Genomic DNA, 23,584 nt, shown 5'->3' with positions numbered 1-23,584 from the left:
TCCCGGTGTCCTGGCTAAATTCCCAACCCTGGCTCTTTCAACCAGTGGCCTGATTTTGAATTGCATTAAAAAAATTGGTCTCTCTGTCCACCTCTGCTGACGTGCGGTGAGAATTCTGGCGCAGTATGGCTGCCGTTGCATCACCCAAGTGGGTGCTGCGCATTGGTGGTGGTTCAGTTGAGTTTCCCCCTTATCGCTGTAAAGTGCTTTGAGTATGATAAAAAAAAACGATATAAGTGCCACTATCTATCACGATTCACTGCGTAGCGTTCGTCCTGGTAACACGAGCTGAAAGATTCATGTCTCATTCATGAATCTTCAGACCTCCGGCCTTGGAAGTCAGATGAGTCTGTTTCAATGTCCGCTTGTCATCAACAGGATGTGGGTTTTCTTGGGGAGGAGAGGGGGGCGGGCTGCTCGTGCACACGAATCCAGCTCCCGACCCACCAGAACAGGTTCCCGGAACTGATGGAACCCACGCTGGGTTGAACCCCACCGGCGCCGTACGCGGGTCTTCCTGTCCTCACAAAATGGCTTCCCTGCCCTCCTTACACAGATGCGCTCTCACATCTGGATGGGATCTGCTCCGCAGTTGAATAAACATTTATGAGTGGGTTACCGGTTTTCAGGGCCTACGGGTTCCCACCGGTGACGCTTAAAGTCCACTTTCCTGCGTGAGTGATTTTGGACCCGAGTCCAGGGCTGTGGGCTGGCTGGAGGGACATTACTGCGGCAGGCTTTTCCCCCCGTCTCACCATTTCGTCTGTAAACTGACATTGGTGTTGGATTTCATGTAGATGATGTTATTCGGGCTAGTTCGCTTGTTTACCTTAAGCAGGATACTCAAATAGACACTGTATCATTATTTTCTTACGAGTAATGCCGACCTAAAGCACGCACATGGCCTTCGTATACCATGCACGCCGTGAAGTATGTGTGAGACTACACCCTTATTATTCCTCGTGAATACATTTTGCAGAACTTCGGGGATCATTCTCGCTTACCGAACATTTTTTTTTTTTAAACGGCTCTCTCGTTCGGATTCTAAGAAATTAACAACAGCAAAAAAACCAAAAAAAACCCGTCGGTCTCTCTCGCTGGAAAGCCGGACGGGCGCTCCGAAAGTGTCCTTGCTCTTTTAATTGAAGCAGTGTGCGAGAGGTTTCTGGGTTCCCCTTCCGCTGCGGTCCCCGGGGCGCTGGAAACGGCTCAGTGAGCCGGCGGTGCAGCGAAGGGTTAATTCCGGAGGCGGGCTGCGGAGCCGACAACCACGCTGCCCCCCCCGATCCCGCCCCCTTTCAGAGCTGTGACCTCACAGAGAAATTGGCACTTGTTCACACACATGCACACACACACACACACACCCGCCCGCGCGCGCGCGCACACACACACACACACACACAGGCGCACACGCACACAGAGTGCTCGGCTCGTGTGTCTGGGCGTGCGGGAGAGAGAGTCTCTCCGCTCGTATACGACTTCAGCTGTCAGAGGGACTCGGGGCTCGCGGGGAGAACGACCCAGAGAGAGAGACCGAGAGAGAGAGAGAGAGAGAGAGAAGGAGAGACGGAGACGGAGAGAGTGAGGGAGCGTGTGAGCATGTGTGCGGTCAGAAGAAGGAAACCATGGATGACTACAAAAGGGCGGTGAAAGCAGGACACTGTGTTGCGCTGAAGAGGGAGCCCAGGTAACAGGGTGTGTTGCTCTCGCAGATATCTAACAACACGGAGACTTTCCCCGAGATCTTTAACACTGCTTCGCATTGTCGCCGGCTTGTGTGTGAAGCATGCGGATTGCAAGCTCCCCCCCCCCCCCGCCCCCCCCCGGCTGGAAATAACCCTCTCTGCCGCTGCTCCTCCTGAGAGGTGTCACTGAAGGAAAATGTGATTATCTGAGAAACGGGATCTGATTTGTGATTTGGCGGAGGACGGTTATGAGAGAGACGAACGGGGAGAATCGCCCGCACTGCTTGAGTGAGCGCCCCGGACGAGGACGCCGATATTGTTCCCGACGCGACTTTTATTACACTTTTTCTTTTTTTGGATGTAAACGTTCGAGCGGCTATGGGAACCGGGTTTAGCCGGAGGAAGCCAGGGTCGCGCGAAAGGAAGGGGCCAGGAGCGCGTTAGGGCTCCCGAAAACTCCTGCCCGCGAAGGAAGGAGGTAACAAGTGAGAGCGATAGTGTGTGGGAGAGAGAGAGAGAGAGAGAGAGAGAGAACAGAGACAGCGGGAAATATGAGCTGGCCGACGAACTGTGCGTTTCTCGGCCCTGCCGACCGGGCGTTCACGGTGCGGAACGGGAACATCTGCGGATCGCCGTGCGCCGTCAACCGGCCCATCGACATCGTCCAGAAACGCCGGCGGTAATTATCACTCCTAAACTTATTTTCTTATATTCCTGAAACGGCGTCGGCCTATCGCTGTCCTTCCTTCCTTCCTTCCTTCCTTCCTGGCTCGGTGTTTTGCTTGGCATTTTTATATAGCGCCTTTATGCAAAGCGCTGTACAATGGATGCTTCTCATTCACCCATTGATACGCAGACTCTCACACCAACGGCGACTGCCGATTGGCTGCCGTGCAATGCGCCATTTTTAAAGGAAATTGCAAGATGCGACCAACCTTGTGGAGGCTTCTCCTAGGGTGGGGTGGTATCCCAGAATGCCGTGTCAGGCTGGTGTAGGTGGCAGTCTCTTTTTTCGTCCAAGGTGGCTCGGCTTGTGGTTTCAGGCCCCCACACAGCTGCGACGGTGGCTGCTACTTCCTGGTGGGCGGAGCCTCTGGTCTCGGCCCTCAGGTTTCGCCTAATTGCAAACACATTGCTCCGTCACGCAGGTGAAGCGGGGGAACTGTTCCGCGTCATAACGGGCCATCGGGTGAACTCCCGTTTCATACGTTCCTTTCTCACGTCCGTTAACTCTTTGCTGTCACGCCGCGCGGGACCGCGGCCGACGGCGTTGGCGATGAAAGGGGCCGCTGTATCTCATCCCGCGAGGACACGCGTGTACGCAGGTCACTCCGCTCCCCGTCGAAGGACGGGGGGGAAACTGCGGAGGAAGGTAGAACGGTGAAATATGTTCAGATACATTCACACTGTTGTCTCCTCCAGAAGCTTGCTGCAGGTGCCGATCATGAGTTTGTCAAATGCTGAAGTGCAGAGGCTTCAGCCTACCCGCCCAGTTGAGGGATCTTGCCAGTGAGTAAGAGCTGGAATAGATTTTTCTCCATGGACTTAAATCCTTGTGATTTCAATACTACTGATTCACACCCAGTAAAAATGAAAAATACACCTGTAGAATGTAATGTGCTGTATGCGTGCTCTAAAGTGCTCATAATGAAAGTGATTTAAGTCTTTAGGGGTGGACAAAAAATGAAGCATAAGAGCTGATAAGAAATGAAGTGATAGTGGAAGTACATTTTTGTTTTTCCATTTTCCAAATGTACCCTGAAAGTACAGCAATGTTCTCTTTTTCTACAAATGAGTATGTTTTCCAAGAAAAAGAAGGTACATATTAGTTATATATTGCTGGCTATGGGTCCAGTTTTATGTACCCCTAGGGTACCTCCTCTGCAACAAGCATTTGTACCTTTTTAGGCACTTTTCATACCATTATTTCAGAGTGTACAGTAACTAGCGTGTCTGAAAGCTGACTCTAAGCCTCACTCCTTCCTGTCCACGATGTCTTGACTCTCTGTTCGCAACAATATTCACACTCTCGCATTTACCCACTATGTCCTATTTACTGGTGTTAGAAACACCCAATATGATGCCCTTATGGCCAGTTCAGCCTCCTGCAGTTAGCAGTTATAGCTCTTCTGTGATCTTAGATCACTTGCGACCTCTCTTCACATAAAATGTACGAGCCGCAAAGTAACATTTTTGCCACATAGTCTTGTTAATTGAACAGGAAAACGTTCTCCGGGGCTGCTGTTAATCTTTCCTCGTCAGATGTCGTTTTATTTTATGCTGAGGGGCTCCGTTCACAGCTCGTGTGTGTTCTGTAGTCCGTCGATGGCGGAATATGAGTGAGAGTATTGAACTTCTCATGAACCCGGCATCCTTGGAAAACTGCATTAGTAATTATAGAAATTCAGTTTTCCCTCGGAACCTGTAGAAAGAAGAAAAAAAAGCAAGAGGAATAAATGACTGTGTCATAAGATGGCTTGACGAAAAATGTATTACTTTTATTTGCACAGTTGGGGTAGCCTGTTTTTTGGACTTAGGCAGTATATAAGGTAACATCTGTCTAAGTGATTATGAGGCCCAACATGCTCCCTGCTGCCAGGGCCCTGTCCAGTGGGCACTGTCCAGGTCAGCAGCAATGATTTATTTTCTTGCTTAGCTGTCATTAACAGTACAAGTAGAGGAAATAGAAGAATCCAAAAATGTTCTCCATCCCGCTCCCCGTTGGCGTGTTTAGAACACAGCTGTGATATCACAACAATATGCCTGCACTCTCAGAAATAAAGAAATAAAGTGAAGTGGAGGTACATTGTTATCCTTCACAGATAAAATTTCCTGATTGTACCCTGAAAGTACAATCATGTTCTTTTTGGGTACAGATGAGTATTCATAAAATTTTCAAAGAAAAAAAAAAGCTGCGAATATATTGCTGGGAATTGGTACAACTATGAACCTCTCAGTAGTAGTTACGTAACAACTACATTAGTTCATGCCCGTTCACGGAACCTTATTGTGAAGTGTCACCTAATTATGCCTCCTCATGTTGCAGCATAGTTCCCAATTTGTCCTTTTTAATTCCGGCCAGCGTCCGCCCACCCCAAAAACAACAGTTTCACGTTGAGTGTACCGAGTCTAGCAGCGTACAAACGGAGGTGATTCACTTCACACCTACGAGTGATGTATTTCATTTGCCAGATTGTGCTAGGATTTCCGTACGTCACAAAACGGCCGTTTCAGAGTGATTCAGCTCCATATATTTACTTTCCTCGGCTGCTTCATCATCCGTGAAGAAAATAAAAACTAGGCTTGGACATGTGAACAGATGCTACGATTTTACTTATTAGTATTTCACAACTAAAGAAAATGTACAGTGTATACTTATATATATACAACTGGTCAGGGTGAGTGGAGTTGTTAGCATTAGCGGTGATGTGGTCTACGTCTATTTGTGACAGGGTGAACAGGGAGACACAGCTTTGACACAGAGACATAGTGCCGTGGTGGGCATCGGGTGTGGTCAAAATCAAGAGCGGTTCGACTGTATGTGTAACTGAATAAACATGTCTGAAAAAAATAAATAAAAAAATCAGGATTCGTGTCTCCATTTAGGTGTAAAAGCAACAGACGTTTGTTTACGTTTTTTGTTAGTTGAAAGACAAAATAAAAAACTGCTGTATGACTTTCAAGGGTTAAGAGGTCAGATTTCGGACAGCGAGAGGCCTCTCTTGAAAACATTTTTAGATGTAACATTTGCACCTCTGCCCTTTGCCGTGTCAGCATATCACTGAACTCAACATTGGCCTGCGTGAATCAACAAAGTGAGACAAAAAACCAGCGACATTAAGTTACATATTATCAAGCGGGTCAACATTGCTGGTTTACTAAAGGTATTTGCACACACACACACACACACACACACACACACACACACACACACGTACGTACGTTAACCCACAGCGAGGGAGTTACTGGCAGTACTCCGGAGGCTAGAGGCCACCCTGCTTCTGGACGTCATTCTCGCGTTTTTTGGATAATTCACAAAATGGCAGAGTTCTTTGAGCAGTGCTTTATCTGTGTTAGGGGAATGAATAATCAGGGTTAAACATCAGCTGCAGGATTTGACCTCTGGACGGCCCTTGAGTATCCTGTGGGCCTCTGGCCTGCCTGCCCTTGACGAGGTAATTAAGAGGGGGGGGGAGAGTTTGATTAATTGGCAACCCTTCACCAGAAAAGTGCGGAATCCACACACTCTTGTACGTAATGCGAAGTTTGGCTGATGGGACTGAAGACGTCTGGCTACGATTTTTATTCGCTTGAATGGAAATGTCTTGTTAGAAGGCACACCTCATCGCCATGACGACGACAGGCAAACTCTGTGTTTCATTTTGTTATTTTTGAGTGACCTATTCCGCTGCCTATTTACTTAATGGGCCGCAAGTTAATTTGCCTTCTGAAATAATAACAAAATATGTCCCTCAAGCACCGATGTCTCTCCTTTTCCAGAATATGTCATTCTTAAACAGCACAGAGCCAAGAAAGCTGTGTTCAGTGACAGGACACTTGTGGTCAAAGTGCTTCTGTGCAGATATCCGAAGAATTATGTATGTGCGATTGTATTCATAATCTCTTCCTAGAATCCGAGCACCACATAGACGTAGAAGGGTAAAGATGAATAAAGACGCTAATAAAAAAAACTTGAATTCTCAGAAGGATAGGTTTAGAGGCTTTTCCCTGTATAACAATGTGTTTATTTGGAATAGCGTGTCCTCGCATAAAGTCAAACGGTGAAGGCTTCTGTAATATAAGAGGAGCGCCTGGAATGTTTCCCCCTTTTTTGATTTATAACATTTTCCCTCGTTGCTTTGCAGTCTTGCTGCATTTTCTCAAAATCTGAGTGGTGGTGAGACAGGAGAGGAGAGGTCAGGAAGGGAGGGGGAGAGAAGAGGTGAGGAGAGGAGGAGAGAGAAGAGAATAGAGGTTGAGAGAGGAGAGTAAGGGAGAGGAGAGGCCAGGTAGAGAGGGGAGAGTTGGGGAAAATAGAGGAGAGAAGAGGAGAATGAAGGGGAGGGGGGGAGAGGAGAGTAGGGGGGGAGAGGAGGGGAGCGGAGAGGTGGAGAGAGGGGAGTAGACTGCTCTCCGCTCCACCTGAGGCAGTAACGTCTGTCTCAGGGCAGGGATGGCACACCCAGCTCCAGCCCGGCCTTAATCACTTACTCATTCAAATGTCCCCATCAAAACCCCCAGGAGCTCCGCCACAACGCCTTCCTGCTCCCTGCCCTGCCTCCTCCTCCCCGCGTTGTTTTTTTCCAGAGAAAAACAGCCAGCCCCTCTCCCCTCTCCCCTCTCCCCTCTCCCCTCTCTCCGTTTCCCGCAGATGGAGGCTGCATGCCCAGCTGCTCCTCTGCCTAATTGCTGCGGTCGGTGAGCGGGCGCAGGCTGGGCCGATCGACCGGCATCGACGCGGCGGCCGAATAAAGACCCGCTCTGCTGTCACTGTAATCAGCCTCCACAGGGCAGGGCCGTGCGTGTGTGTCAGAGAGAGGGCTGTCATACTGGGGGATGAGCTCATAGCGCTCGCAGGTGTGTGTGTGTGTGTGTGTGTGTGTGTGTGTGTGTTTGTGTGTGTGTGTGTGTGTGTGTGTGTGTGTGTGTGTTTATATGTGTGTGCGTGTTTGTGTGCATTGTGTGCGTGTGTGTGTGCGTCTGTATATTTGTGTGTGTGTGTGTGTGTGTGTGTGTGTGTGTTGTGTGTGTGTGTGTGTGTGTGTGTGTGTGTGTTTATATGTGTGTGCGTGTTTGTGTGCATTGTGTGCATGTGTGTGTGTGCGTCTGTATATTTGTGTGTGTGTGTGTGTGTGTGTGTGTGTGTGTGTGTTTGTGTGTGTGTTTGTGTGTGTGTGTGTGTGTGTGTTTATATGTGTGTGCGTGCGTGTTTGTGCGTGTGTGTGTGTGTGTGTTTGTGCGTGTGTGTGTGTGTGTATGTGTGTGTGTGTGTGTGTGTGTGTGTTTATATGTGTGTGTGTTTATATGTGTGTGCGTGCGTGTGTGTGTTTATATGTGTGTGTGTGTGTATATTTGTGTATGTGTGTGTGTGTGTGTGTCTTTGTGTGTATATGTGTGTTTGTGTGTGTGTGTGTGTTTATATGTGTGTGCGTGCGTGTGTGCATGCGTGTGTGCATGCGTGTGTGCAAGGGTGTGTGCATGTGTATATTTGTGTCTGTGCATATGTGTGAGTTATTTCTCGACCGCCCTCTTTCTCACTCCTTTGTTGTGAAGAGTGCAGTCTGAGCTTCAGATTACTGTCAGCAGGACTCTGTGTTCCTCTCCGCGCCGCCTGGATTAATTGTGTGCCGTTAACGCCCTGCCGTTTTACCGCTCGCCGTGGTGCGGAAGCGTAAGGGATCTGAGGGAAATTAGAGGCTTTCACTCAGAGCCCCTCTCTTTGTGCGAGCGCAGAGGTGTTTAATCCGGGCGCTCAATCCGCCAATCGCAGCGCGGCGCTAGTCGAAGCGCTAGTCAATGCACTAGACTAAGCGCTAGTCGAAGTGCTAGTCAAAGCACTAGACAAAGCGCTAGTCAAAGCGCTAGACAAAGCGCTAGTCGAAGTGCTAGTCAAAGCACTAGACAAAGTGCTAGTCAAAGCACTAGTCGAAGCGCTAGTCAAAGCGCTAGTCGAAGCGCTAGTCGAAGCGCTAGTCGAAGCGCTAGTCAAAGCACCACTCCATGCCACGCTGGGAGTCTGTGTGCGCGCCCCCCCCCCCCCCCCCCCCCATTTGTTATTCTCCAAACAAACAGCTCGTACAGAGGCGCCGCGGAGCTGGGGGGGGGGGGGGGGCGGGGGTGCAGATGTGTTTGACGTCAGTCACCCAGCTGCGCACAGGATGGCTGGTTTTATAGGCGAGGAGGGGATTCTCCAGGAGGGGTCCTGCTGCAGAAAACACGTCCTACGCTTTCTTCTTCACATGTTTTTGTTTTTCCGGGGGATGGGAAGGCAGAGATTACCCCGCTTCAGACTGCCCACCCCGCAACCCCCCCCCCCCCCCCCCGCCCCCCCCCGAATATCTCTGCTCTGATTCCATACGCTTGTATACTGTCAATCCGCACAGCAGACAGCAGAGCTCCTCTTTATTATAAGTGGGTGGACAAACACAGCAGTCTACTTAAAACACACATACAGCCAAGTATCAAAGCCATCTTCAGCCTTGTGGCAGCAGTGATATGCAGTGCATGTGACCAGCCCAAATCCTGGAAGAAAAAGTGAAATTAGGGTGTTTTAAGGTTTATATTAAGAAATACTTCACACTTTGAATTATGTAACGTGCATTTCATGGGTTTTGCCGTCACCATCTCTTTCCCTGCTTTTCATATGTCCTACTAATATTTGCCCCGTGGCTGCCAATTTCTGGATTATCTCGTCAAAGTTCATTTCAAGTGGGTGGCTTAAAGTGTGACAGGACCTTGCTATTGTTGGAAAAGTGTGTTTCTAACTATTAAAAAAAAAACTTCTGCACTTACTATGACTACTATGTTGTGTTTGTTCATGACTCTTTTTGCGATTTATGGATTCGATGCTTTTCACTTGTTGAGGAACTGAGTCGCCTTTGATTAAAAGCGTCTGCTAAATGACTGAAATGTAAGCGTAAAAGCGCCGCGTTGTGAACAGAGAGCTGATGTCACAGCTAGTGCTTAAAGAGAGGAGGTCACTGTGTACGACAGAGGGGTCAGCGATCAATGCTTGACATGACATATTTAGTGAGGGAGCGGTGTCGTGGGTCTGAGAGAGGAGCGCAGATGGTTGGAGTCCATTTTTTTCCTCCCCATGTGCTTTCCATTGAAGGTGAGACGAGATATCTTTGCGAGTGCCGGGTCCCGTCCTTTAACTCTTTATCGGGTTACATGGCTCTGCCGTGTTTACACGGGCCGACTCTGTTTTTCCTCTTTGCCTTGAAATCCAACAGAGTGCTGATGGATTTCAGGGGAACCCAGTAGCCATACAGAACACTCCGAGAGCAATGTGACACAGTGCCTGAGTCACTCTCGCTGGGGTTACAAGGTTGGGTTTTATGACAACAACTGGCTTCTCCGAAAAAAAGGCTTTTATGCATAATATTTGCAACTTGGCCTCAATATGTCTGAACTCAACACTGAGTCAACCTGCATGAGTCAAACAGTGAGGCGAAAAACAGCTTGTAGCTGGTAATTTCAAGCTGCTCATAGCTGGATCTTACGCCAGGGTTGAAGAGAAATGTGTCAGCGTTTCGAGTCACACTTATTTAGCAGGAAAAGTGCATTCTCTTTAACCCCAGCCCCCTCCCAGCCCCCCCCTCTCGCTGGTATCCTGCTGCAGCGGTGGTTCTTATTCTGTGGTGAGGCCGGCGTTGGGCCCACAAGGCCTGCATCAGCTTATCAGCCTCCTCCAGGCCGCAGGGACGGTCCGCCCTGACGTCAGACAGGGCTGCTGGGATTGATAGTTCAGTGTTCTGGAATGCAGCGGCGGTGACATTCTAGAAGCGGGGCGGCCTCACTCGATACACATGCTCTGGAGTTCTGCCTCTTAAATAGACAGGCTCCCTCCCTGTGGGTTAATATAAGCGCGTGCCTGTGTGTGCTTGTGTGTGTGTGTGTGTGTGTTTACGCACTACGATATAAACTAGCAATATTGTCCTGCTTGATTATGTAACTTCATGTCACTGGCTTTTGTCTCACTCAGTTGATTAATGCAGACTGATGTTGAGCGCAGTGATATTCTGATAAGGAAGAAGGGGAAAATGTTACAAATGAAAACTTTTCCCCGGAGAGGCATGTTGTTGTGAAAAACCTCACCTTTTACCCATAGAAAGCTGCACATTGGTTTGATTTTGTCTGTCCACAACTAAAAAACATTAACTTATGTATGTTGTTTGTAGTTTTAGGTATAAACTTTTGCCTTATTGCCCTCTTTTCAGCATTTAAATCGGCAGTGTTCGTGTGGCACTTCTGTTCTGTGGGAGCAGTAGTGCCTGGGGAGAACTGAATGAATCGGAAAATATATTTATATTACACTGCTATTTATTGAAGCATTCCAAGTCATTTTTGATGTTATTATTTGAAGTTTTTGGCTCACAGTATAAAGATGCCCAAGTGAGGTTGTTGATGGAAATTTAGGCTGTGATTCTTGAAGACCATTAGTTACGGATAGACTACAAGTCGGTGTTTTGCATCAATAGATACATGGGTGAAATAGTTATAGACTTACGACATTACACTTTCCATCAGATAATGGAAAAATAATAATGAATTGATTTACCCCGTGGGTAAATACACAACTTAGTAAATTCTCTGATGTCTCTTCACAACCTTCTGAGAATGTTGGATCCAAGAGTTTCTGGTGTCACACTGTGAACTGGCAGGATACTAAAAGATGGTTCTGGTAGAGGCTCAAAGTTTCAGACGTAGTTCTGGAAGGTTCTGGGAGACGCTCCCCCAACCTTCCACTTTGCTCAGCGCCTACCGCACACACCAAGGATGAAAAAGCAACGTTTATACATTTTTGGCCGCCCTCCTGAGGCAAAAGTCCATGATATTATGAAACATGAGGAAAAAAATGTCTTATTAGATCTTGAGTTTTCTCCTTGAGCTCATAATCCAGCGTATTAGAACAAAAAAAAAGGAAAAAAGACGTCTCTTTGCTTGAAGCCAGAACAATTACTGTCACAGAAAAGGTGGAGAATTACTCCTGAGCTCCCCTGATGGACCTAATGCTCTGACAGGCCTTCAGCTTCGTGCTGATGTGTTAGCTGATTGGACGAGCCGTGGGCCCCAACCGAGCAGCCAATAAAAACACAAAGTCAATAATCTTTCACACAGGAAAATAGAGTCGCAATCTGTGTTTTTTTTCTGCGCTGGTTGTCTTTCAAGTTATTGTGTTATTGAGTGTGCCCTCTCCTTAAATGGCGGCGACATGGCTCAGGCAGTAAGAGCAGTCGTCTCATTGGCTCAGGCAGTAAGAGCAGTCGGCTGGCAGTCGGAGGGTTGCCGGTTCGATCCCCCGCCCGGGCAGTGTCGAAGTGTCCCTGAGCAAGATGCCTAACCCCTAAATGCTCCTGACGAGCTGGTCGGCACCTTGCATGGCAGCCAATCGCCGTTGGTGTATGAATGGGTGAATGAGAAGCATGCTTTGGATAAAGGCGCTATATAAATGCCAACCATTTACCATCGGGGACAGTTTGTGTCACCACTGAGTTACTTTTCTACAGTCTTGGTCCGCTCAACACTCTGCCCTCCTGCTTTCTTAACGTCTACGTTTCAAGCTCCGTTTGCCGCGGGCCCCTCGGACGAACGGTTTCAGAGTTCAGCTCGAACGCACGCGGTTCACGGCGGACGTGCCGCGGCCCACGCCGGCTCTGTTTGCCTTCAGCATTGTGCTGTGCCCCCCTCTCTCCCCGCTTGCGTGCGCTCTTTCACCCTTTCGGCATCTTACCCGATTAGCGTTTCTTTACAGTTTACAAAATGTGCATGCTACTACCCCCCCCCCCCCCCCCCAAAATAAACTGCACTTTGCCTTGCCATGGTCTGATCTGACTTCTGGCGAGGTCCAGGGATTTTCGAAACAAACAGATTTTATTTTAGTTCTGGGTGCAGTCGGGCGACGAACGGAAAGTGAGCTGCCACTGTTTTCTTTCGCTCTCCGAAAACAAGCGCTTCGTGCCTGTTAATTAAACAGGTGTCCGTACCCCCGGAGGTAAGGAGGCGATCGCCGTTTCCGCCCTGTTCAGAGCGACCGCGGGTGGGTATTGACTGATCTTCGCTGGGGAGGCGGGGCTCATTCGGGGCGCGGGAGGGGTGGCTTTCGGGCCCGTGGCATCCCGGGGAAAGCTCCGGAAGGCCGGTCGGAGCCTTCTTGCTTTTCTTTTTGCACCGCAGACGGGAGACCTTGGCGAGGGGAGGAAGGGGAAGTGGTCTCAGGGACGCGCAGTTAGTTTGGGGTAATGTAAACACCCGCGAGGACTTCACAGAGGCGCGGTGCAGCGCTCTCTAAACACAGAACGCAGTTCCCCGGGCAGGCGGGGAGAGCGGGCACCGTCCTCTCAACTGCCTTCTGCAGCTCAGTCAGTCGGTGGGAAAGTGCACAGCAGCACACACACGCCTGCTTACACGGATAGCACGTTACACTCTCAGAAATAAAGGTGCAAAAAGTGCCTAGAAAGGTACAAATGCTCGTTGCAGGGGTACTAAATAGGTACATAAAATGATATGTAAGTAAGTACGCAATGTATAATTCATTGGTGGCTTTTTTCTTTTAACCCTTTTATGCACAAGCTATGCAAAGATATAGAAAATAAGTAAAAAGTCACTTTTGACCCATGTTGTGCATCAAAGGGTTAAAGGAATTTAATCAAGGTTAAATCTGCAGTAAGATTTAAAAAAGATTTGCTGTAAATGAATCTTAAATTAAGTTAATCTTAAGGAACTGTTTTATGCCCTTCCGTCTTCTGGCTATGAGTTAACGTGCACGGGAAAAGTCCCTTTGTCATCCATCACCTTGGGAGCAGCCAAAGAACTGTCAAATGAAAAGAGACTGATGGTTGTTGGCCTACACAAGTCAGGTAATGGGTATAAATGGTTAGATAAACCACTTAAGTGCTGTGAAGTTATCCAAAAGCTTCAAACGTCTGCAACAGTTGGAAACTTGCCAGGAGGACGACGCACATACTTGTTGTCTCCACCCACAACGAGGAATATTGCTAGGGAGGCAAAGAACCGGAAAATCACAGTTTAAGAACTGCGGAGCTTAATTGCCTAATCTCGGGGTCGTAAAGGCTCAAAAGCAGTCATAAAACACCACCTCCAAGCCAACAGGGTTTCTGGAAGTGTCGCAACAAGAAAGCAAACGCAACGGTCAATGGAGCCGTGACTGGAACCAGCTGCTATTGTCAGATTGAAATGAAACCGTTGGCCGTGTAAACCGCTGGCATGTTTGGCACGGAATGAGGAACGCTTACGGGGAAGAACACCTCATACCTACTGTCAAGTGCGGTGATGGATCAGTGGGGCTTTGGGGCTGTTTTACTGGCATGGTCTAGGGGTTCTTGGTAAGATCAATAGCGTAATGAATTCCACCAAGTGCTGGAACATTTTAGCCGAAAAACCTGGTTGCCTCGGCCAGGAGGCTGAGAAGCTGTGACTTGGCATAAGTAAGTGGATCTTCCGTCAAGACTATATTTTTTGTTAATCTCTTGCCAGCAGCTATCTCTCCATCCCCGGTAGTTGAGGCTCTTTTGTAACTGTAGCCTCAAAAGCATGGAACAGCCAGTGACAGAGGCTCATTCCCGGATTTTGGCAGAACCCAGCGAGACTAACGCAGATGCACAGCTTGGATACAACACTTGGAGACACAGTACCCCTTGATGATGTTATGACGTCAAATAATTGACACATTTTGACTCGTGAAGTAACGTTTGCGATCGTGCTGATTTTCTGAGCACTGCGCATTTTCCAGTTATGTCATCTTGCATGTCCTGTTGATGTAATTGAAAGTAATCATGCTGTGTCATCTGTGTTAATACTTTTAATATTTATCTGCTGTTGGCAGCATTCATGCACTGCTATCAAACTGTCCGCCGCTAAGATTAATGTCCCTCATGGGCTGCAGGTGTTACAGCTAATTTTGCCTCATGATGCCAGTTGTGTTGCAATAAAGTTCATGTCTGTGCAAGATATTTGATTCAGTTTTGACCAGACATTTCAATTTCAATAGATCCAGTTCCTTCGGAGAATGTCATACCCGTTCCAAAGGGCAGCGCTGTTCAGTGTTTGCAGGTCCGCACATGCTTGCATTCTACCTTGCTTGCACTTGAACTAAAGGCGCAAGGTTAGAACTGCAGCAGTGTTTTTCCAGACTTCACATATCAGTACTGTGGGTCTAACTGTGGCACATTGTGGGGCAGCCTGTAGCGTAGTGGCTAAGCTACATGACTAGGACCCGAAAGGTTGGTGGTTCAAGCTCAAGTGTGGCCACGATAAGATCCGCACAGCTGTTGGGCCCTTGAGCAAAGGCCCTTAACCCCGCATTGCTCCAGGGAGATTGTTTAGTCTAATCAACCGTGAATCGCTTCAGATTAAAGCGTTAAATTATTTACTTAATTGTTAAATTATCCTGCTCGAGTTGTACTCAGTTGGTCATTCGGCTGTGAGGTTCAGCCATGCGTGCCGTTCTCTTGCAGCGTGCTCAAAGTTCAGAGTCGGGAACGGACTGGATCAGCAGACAGGAATTAGGTTGCAGTCCCAGGTTGACGCACCCTTATATAAAGCCCCAAACAAACGGGACTCGGGGGCAGAAGTCGGCGCGGCTGTAATTTGTAATGCTTGACGCGGCAGGGCCGGTTTCTCTCCCGGCACCACCACGGGCCATTTGTCAGCGTACCGGGAGGCGGGCGAAAGGTCAGCGCAGAAATGACAACCCCGCGTCGCCACCGCTGCGGTCGAAGTTTCCGTCGGTTCGACGCGACCGCTTGTTATCGCTGTGCTGTCGGGCCCTTTGAGAGGGGAATCCGCGCGGTTGAGTTGCTGCTATTTTATTCCTTTATTGGACAAACGTGCGTTCGCGGAGCAACTCACGGAGAGTTAGGAGACGCCAGGGTCAGAGCGGAGTGCCAAGGCGAGCCACGATTTACAGTGCGCTGCTACGGCCAATGGCAACACTCCGTATTTCATAATGAGCGTAGGTCAACAAACGCATTCCCGCCCAGTCACAGGTCAGGGCGATTCCTTCTCATCCAATGAAAATCAGTACTGATGCATTTCGCTTCTAACCCGATGGCTGGAGAGGACCCCAAACGTGTGAGACCCAAAAAGGCTTGGCCCCCTTTTGGTCCCACTCTCATTGAGCGGTCAGAAATAAAAGTACTAAATAGCTCAGAAATAATGGTGCCTAAAAAGGTACAAATGCTTGTCGCTGGGGGCCCCCTATAGGTACAGAAAAATTGTACCTAAGCCAAGAATATACAGTATAATTAAATTTGACCCTTTTCACTTGGAAAGCATACTTATTTGTACCCAAAGAGGACATTACTGCACTTTCAGGGTACGTTTGGGAAAAACAAAAAATGTACCTCCACTGTCACTTTATTTCTGAGAGTGTATTGACAGGTTTCAGATGTCGTTATCTGGAGAGATCACCCGGAACCGATGCCCTAATTTATGAACAAGCCAGGAATTCTCACTGGTTACATTTCCATGTATCTGTGTCGATGAGACAATGGCAAAAGCCTGTACACTTTGAAATGTCGATGAAGACGTTTGGAGACGGGGAAGTGCTCCTTCCTCAGACTGACCCGAGGTTCACCGATCGCTCTCACAGAGACATTCCGCCTCCCGCTCATCTCTGAGATTACCATCGGCAGGGCGTCCGATAGTGTTTATATTTTAAACACACTAATTCCCAAAACAATGTCAGAGTCCTGCCATCTTGGCAAAGGAGGGATTAGACAATGTCTCTGCTCGACTCTTAAGGCATGCAAGTTGAGACATCCCCTTTTTGCTGTCTGAATTCATAGGAAATGCACACGATACAGTGTGTGCACAAAATGATGAAAAATGACGTATATTTGTTGTTGTTGTTACCTGACAGGAAAGTATAGAAAGTATAGATATAAATAAAAGAACAAATTAAAGTGAAATCAAAGCAAGGAAACTGACTCAAGGACTGGTGTAAAACAGCTTGAGTTGTTCTCAAGGCCACAAAAAAAGAAGAAGTTTTTTTTCTGTGTGTTCCTGGCTGCTGACGGATCCCTTGTCGGTCTGTGGATGGGCCCGTTACTGAGTAGTAAACGCACATCCTTCATAAACCCGGAGTCATCGCTGCTCTCCTTCTGTTTTTAAGGCTGCGGAGGTCTGCATGTGTACAATAGAGGGTGTGCAGAATAAACAGCAAACAGACCAGGCCAGGAACTGGGGGTCCCAGTAGACGGGTTACGTAACGCGGAGGGGAGTATTCAAACAGCGGGGGGTCGTGTGCCCAAAGTTCACCCCCACGCGTCAACCACCCCCCCACCCCCCACCCCCCCTCGCATGGCGCTAGCTGGCTTCTGGAATTGCATCAAAAACACGTTTATGCCCCCCTCCTCCCCCTCGATTGTCACTGGTCTTTGAACAGAACAGCACTCTGTTCTTTCACACGCTACTGAGAGAAGAAAACAGGTTTTTTTTTTTTTTCGACTGACGCTGTGTCGGTCAACCTCAGCGTCTGGAATTAGCACCGCTCTGTAACGATAACATCTGCTTCTCAGAACAAAAAGGACCATTTCCCCCCCAATCCGAACCCCCCCCCCCCCCCCCCTTCCCCCTCATGGGTTCCCAGGGCCATCCCAATCCCACTCAGCTGGTGTCAATCTGGAAAGATTCGACAGCGGTCGCTGACACGGGATGACTCTCAGAGTTTTCCAGGATTTTATGACTTATAGTTTATCTCCTGCTACCGCAGTACTATGAATGACTCGGTGAATCCATGGGAAAGTATTCTTCTTTCTAATTCAGTTTCTGAATTGAAATGATGACGATATCAATGACTTCAGTGCAGATAGATTAGGTATCAGATATTTCCGATGGTATTTTCTTTACCGTGTTTTTTTGCTTTATCCGTTTTTTAAAGCAGTTTGGCTCTGAGACATTTAGACTGAAAGGTTACTAGTTTCATTGTTCAGTGCCTGAAAGTGGCACACCAAGGTGAGCCAGCAGTGGTTTTCTCAGTGTTGCTACGCAGTGCTCCAGTTTTAATTGTCTGTGTATGACATTCACTGTTTCTATGGGGCCGGGGCTGTGTGTGTGTCTACGTGATTGAGTGTGTGTGTGTGTTTGTGTACGTGTGTATTTGTGCATTTGTGTGTGAGCATGTGTGTGCGTGCCTGCATGCGCATGTGTGTGTCTGTCTGTGTGCCTGCGTATGAGTGTGTGTGTGTGTGTGGGTGTGTGTACATGCTCTGCTGGCAAGACCCCAAATGGAACATTAACATGAGAAACATGTCTCCTTCTGCAGATAGCAGATATGATCCTAGCAGATATCAATCCAACACAAATGATTGACACTGTTTGGGTGGAAGAATAATCCCTGGATTTTTAGAGAGATGTCAGAGAGATGGACCAGTACTGTATCATCCCTGGGCTTCGACTCCCCTGATCTGTTTTAATTACAGCCTTTACTGATTATTAGCTTTCATACAGTATCTAATGCAGCAATGTGTTGTATAGAGCTGGCGGTGTTGACAGGGCTTCCTATGTATACATATATCTTGCACTGTGAGATGCAAGATATTCTTATTTCTGAGAATGATAGTACGTGTTGTTGAGTGCTATTTAACCACTTCCTCTGGCAGAACGCATTTCCTGAAAAAGTCACGAGAAAATAATAAACAACATGCTGCAAGGCACCTAGCGTACAGCTGCAGCTGTATACACACCATAACCTGAGTATGGTGCTGCATACTTATTTATAGATGTTCATATGTGCAGGTATATACAAATTGCTTGTTAGTTCTGGTCCACTGTCATGAAAAAGGCCATCTTTGTATTCAGTTTGAAGTCACAAATTACTTTTTGCTTGATGTTTCAGTACATGGTACTGCTTTGGCTCATAACATACTCTGTCCCACCCTTCTCTCACAAGGCCTCAGTAATACTGATCTTACACACAGAGCCAGGACTGTAATGTTTTAATTCAGGCATCAGTAACACTGATCTTACACACAGAGCCAGGACTGTAATGTTTTAATTCAGGCATCAGTAACACTGATCTTACACACAGAGCCAGGACTGTAATGTTTTAATTCAGGCATCAGTAACACTGATCTTACACACAGAGCCAGGACTGTAATGTTTTAATTCAGGCATCAGTAACACTGATCTTACACACAGAGCCAGGACTGTAATGTTTTAATTCAGGTGTCAGTAATGCTGATCTTCACACAGAGCCAGGACTGGAATGTTTTAATTCAGGTGTCAGTAATACTGATCTTCACACAGAGCCAGGACTGGAATGTTTTAATTCAGGCCTCAGTAACACTGATCTTACACACAGAGCCAGGACTGTAATGTTTTAATTCAGACCTCAGTAACACTGATCTTACACACAGAGCCAGGACTGTAATGTTTTAATTCAGACCTCAGTAACACTGATCTTACACACAGAGCCAGGACTGTAATGTTTTAATTCAGGTGTCAGTAATGCTGATCTTCACACAGAGCCAGGACTGGAATGTTTTAATTCAGGTGTCAGTAATACTGATCTTCACACAGAGCCAGGACTGGAATGTTTTAATTCAGGCCTCAGTAACACTGATCTTACACACGGAGCCAGAACTGTAATGTTTTAATTCAGGCATCAGTAACACTGATCTTACACACAGAGCCAGGACTGTAATGTTTTAATTCAGGCGTCAGTAACGCTGATCTTACACACAGAGCCAGGACTGTAATGTTTTAATTCAGGCGTCAGTAACGCTGATCTTACACACAGAGCCAGGACTGTAATGTTTTAATTCAGGCATCAGTAACGCTGATCTTACACACAGAGCCAGGACTGTAATGTTTTAATTCAGGCATCAGTAACACTGATCTTACACACAGAGCCAGGACTGTAATGTTTTAATTCAGGCATCAGTAACACTGATCTTACACACAGAGCCAGGACTGTAATGTTTTAATTCAGACCTCAGTAACACTGATCTTACACACAGAGCCAGGACTGGAATGTTTTAATTCAGGTGTCAGTAACACTGATCTTCACACAGAGCCAGGACTGGAATGTTTTAATTCAGGCCTCAGTAACACTGATCTTACACACGGAGCCAGGACTGGAATGTTTTAATTCAGTCCAGCAGAGGGAACCTCTCCCAGGAGGAATCCCGTCGGTTGTCAGCACGGTGTTCATGAATAACAATGCTACATGGCGGGCCCACGCGTTTCTCAACCCCTCTCTCGCCCGGGTTATTTCAGGGCTATTTTTCTGTGCCTTCCCTCTTCCTGGGCTGTTTCTCTGTGCGCTCGCTCTTCCTGGGCTGTTTGTTTTTCGCGTGCGCGGGCGAACGGGCATCTTTGTGCGAGGTGTGGAGACAATGGGCTCCAGCTCGCAGTCGCTCAAGCAGCGGGGCCCGATAAGTGGGCACTTCCTGTCCGGCCCCCTGCTGGAGCCGCTGTCCCCCTCCGTGTTCCCCCAAAAAGCCCCGACCGCTCCACACTACCCAACCATACCTTTTAAGGCCATGTTCACATTTCAGGTGCCCTGCTGTGCAGGCTTCATGATATCCTGGGGAAAAATAAATAATTGAGTGCAAATCTGAGAGAAAATGCAGAGGATACAAGCCAAAATCAAAGTTTCTCTTTTGGATAATACTTTTCATTTTTTTTTAACTGAATTTAGTTCACGAAAAAACACGTTCCCTCCATCTCCGAAAAGATTAAATGTTGAATGTGAAATGAGAACTGTTCAGTGTCTTTAATTCTCAGGTCTGTCGTGTGAATCGCAGGTCTGTGTAATCAGGCCGCGGTGTAAGATTTCGGCCTGCGCCAGGCTATCGAGCCCGGCGTCTGCTGCTCCCCCCAGCCTCCCTAGGCCACACTTATGAATAACACTTTTAATCAGACACCTTAAAATAGAACTGGGAACCGTATAATACTGTGCAAACATTCTTCTTATCGTTGCATAACCGCCTAATAAATCCACTCAGAAGTAACGCTCCCCTTTAATCAGGACCGAGCAAAAACATTTTGGTTCGAGGAAGGAGTTCTTCATGCTCTCTGTCATTCAGGGCTTATTTTAGATGGCTGGAGACGATAGCCTGAGAATGGGGCTTCTTGTTTATTTATTCGATATTTATACCGTTCTGGGCACAGATATAAACAAAAGGCCAAGCTTAATTCTGGTCCACTGACAAAAGGCCATCTCTCCACACTTGTCTGAAGTGACTAACTGTTTTTCGCTTGATGCTAACTGGCAGTGCCCCTGTCTGTTAATAAATTGGTCATGGTTCAATAGGCTTTTAGGCAATGGTTCGCTTTACAGACCCTGGGATGATCACATATTATTTCCATATTTGTATACAGGCATTATTATGTACAGTGCCATCTGTAAGCATTTGGACAGTTACATAATTTTTTGTTGTTTACTTTTGAGTCTGCACTCCAGCCCTTTGGATTTGCAATGAAGCAGTGAGGTTAAAGTGCAGACTGCTTTCATTTAAATATATTTAAGTGTATTTACTGTGAAATAGTCCCTATTTTAGGGTACCAAAAGTACTGTAGTTGGACAAATTCACAGGCTCTTAAAGGCACAATAGGTAATTTTGGACTTCTAATGGTCAAGGGAGAAATAGCAGCAACAAACACCTTCAAACCACAACACTGTTTATCCCTCCCCCTTCTCTGTAAACACGCTAACATTGAAACGGCATTGGCTATGGCAATTAGAACCAAATTTCAACCAATGAGCTTGAATTAGTGTACAGTTACACAATGTTTTGGTACAGAGTGTCGGGCCGTCAACTGTATATTTTGAAACCCGAATTTAAGGACTATGAACAGAGGCAGAGGGTGAGTCAACATGTCTGTGAGCCTTTTTCAACGATAGGAAGGGATTTACAATGGTCTTGTAACAAAAATCTTACCTATTGCACCTTTCAATAAAGTCATCGTATTCAGTACTATAGTAAATCCTTTGCATTCAACAACACACAGCTGGGCAAGGAGCCAATTGTCCAGTTACTCCCCCCCCTCCAAAATGGAGGGGACTATGTATGAAAGGGGAGCGGATTCCTACATGGTTCAGCCGATACGGATGTAAACCCTCTAAGTGATAATCTGCACTTTAACCTCATATTCATTGTTTCATTTAATTCATTCATTCATTCATTCATTCATTCATTCATTCATCCAACATGCTGGAGTACGGAGCCGAAACAAAAATTCCTCCAGTGAGAGAGAACGTGCACAGGAACCATTTTCTATGCACAGCGATACCGTAGAGTAACACGTAGCCGCAGCAAAGGGAGAAGGAAGCAGAAGTCAATTAATGAAGAATAACATCCACCCCTCTGAGAGAAAAGGAACCTTTTTTTAATGAATGGAGAAAATAGTACGGAGAAAAAAAATGTGGGTGGATCTGCACCCCCCCCCGCCCCTACAGACCGGAACCAGAATAGCAGAGCAGTGGCTTTAAAGAGCCGCGCACATGAATATTTATGAATGGGGAGCAGCCTGTGGCCCGAGGCAGAGGACAGCGCGCTCTACCTGAGAGGCTATAAATAGAGCGGGGTCTCCGGTCCCGCGCTGGAGGGGGCTATTTTTAGCCGCTAGCCGCCGCGACCCACGTGGCGCCCGCGTCCGCCCGCCGGACCGGACCGCGCAGAAACCGCCGGAGGCAAAAACAACGGCAGGAACGACGGAGCGGGAGGAGAAGGGGTGGTAACTGAGCGGGCCACGGGCGTAGGTATTTTTAGACCCCCTCCTTCTCCTCCGCCGCCCACGCTTTCCCTCACGGTCCCCCGACATCGCTGTGAATCCGCCGTGCTGTATGTAAACAACGGGCTGTTTGATATGCACATCCCCACCACGTGTAGCCAACCCCCCACCCCCACGCTCTCATACGTACGAACCCTCTGTCACATGAATGGAGTGTTCCCTACAGATTATGTAATCTCCGCTCCTCGTGCGCCAGGAAGTGTGCTGTGCGTCTCCTCCGTCCTCCTTACTGTAGGACAACTACAGGACGCAATTATACCGCGTTACACTCCTTCATTCATTCCTATTTCTCCAGATGTCAGTCTAACTGTCGCTGTTAGTGGCTGTGCTGTGTGGAGCCCCTTGCATGCAGTGCTTCTGATCTCTTTATTTTGCTGAAACAAAATATGTCCCACACTTCACGTGTGTACAAAGGAAAAAGTGTTTAATTGCAGTAAAAGTAAACCTATTTAGATTGCAGCACAATCTATTTAAACGCTGTTTTCCATCAGCACCCTGGCGCTGTAGCACACAGCCAGTGTGCACAGGATGTGAAATGTATGGCAGGATACACTAGAGTGGGTAAGACTGGCAGTAGTACTTGTGGTTGGGAGTTTACTGTACCTGACGGGAGGCTATTTATGGGCACAGATGCTCCAGCATCAGTGAGGGAGAGCTAATTTTACACCTCCTACATCACACTGACCCCGCAGCTGCTGCCTGAATGGGCACTGTGGAGCTGCTTCTGCTCTCCTGCTGAGAGAGAGGGAGAGAGGGAGAGAGAGACAGAGACAGAGACAGAGACGAAGGGAGGGAGAGAGGGTGAGAGAGAGAGAGACGGAGGGAGAGAGAGAGAGAGAGACGAAGGGAGGGAGAGAGGGTGAGAGAGAGAGAGAGAGTGAGAGAGAGGGAGAGAGAGAGACGAAGGGAGGGAGAGAGGGTGAGAGTGAGGGTGAGAGAGAGAGAGGGTGAGTGAGAGAGAGAGAGGGTGAGAGAGAGAGATGGAGGGAGAGAGGGTGTGAGAGAGAGGGTGAGAGAGAGAGACGGTGAGAGAGGGTGAGTGAGAGAGAGAGATGGAGGGAGAGAGGGTGAGAGAGAGAGACGGTGAGAGAGGGTGAGTGAGAGAGAGATGGAGGGAGAGAGGGTGAGAGAGAGAGAGGGTGGGAGAGAGGGTGAGAGTGAGAGAGAGGGAGGGAGAGAGGGTGAGAGAGGGAGGGAGAGAGAGAGGGAGGGAGAGAGGGTGAGAGAGAGAGAGGGTGGGAGAGAGGGTGAGAGTGAGAGAGAGGGAGGGAGAGAGGGTGAGAGAGGGAGGGAGAGAGAGGGAGAGGGTGAGAGTGAGAGAGAGAGGGAGGGAGTGAGGGTGAGAGAGAGAGGGTGAGGGGTGAGAGAGAGGGTGAGAGAGAGAGAGGGTGAGTGAGAGAGAGAGGGAGGGAGAG

General features: G+C 47.9%; 1 protein-coding gene across 6 annotated transcripts in view; it reads left to right on the top strand.

Moving 5' to 3' along the window:
- LOC133125801 (cAMP-specific 3',5'-cyclic phosphodiesterase 4D-like) overlaps positions 1-23,584 on the top strand; it is a 74,279-nt gene that overhangs the window by 26,559 nt on the left and 24,136 nt on the right. For 2 of the 6 annotated variants that reach the window (XM_061237424.1, XM_061237423.1), the window contains exon 1: positions 1,396-2,364. The exons of 2 other annotated variants lie outside the window; for them this stretch is intronic. In XM_061237424.1, the coding sequence (XP_061093408.1) occupies positions 2,237-2,364 (128 nt within the window). In that variant the 5' untranslated portion in view covers positions 1,396-2,236. Of the gene's footprint in view, positions 1-1,395; positions 2,365-23,584 lie in introns of those variants that run through there. 2 more of the 6 variants (XM_061237426.1, XM_061237428.1) reach the window with 2 other exon arrangements.

The sequence above is a fragment of the Conger conger genome, chromosome 4 (genome assembly GCF_963514075.1).
Source record: "Conger conger chromosome 4, fConCon1.1, whole genome shotgun sequence".
Taxonomy (NCBI): Eukaryota; Metazoa; Chordata; class Actinopteri; order Anguilliformes; family Congridae; genus Conger; species Conger conger.
This window is presented reverse-complemented; position numbering and strand designations above follow the sequence as displayed.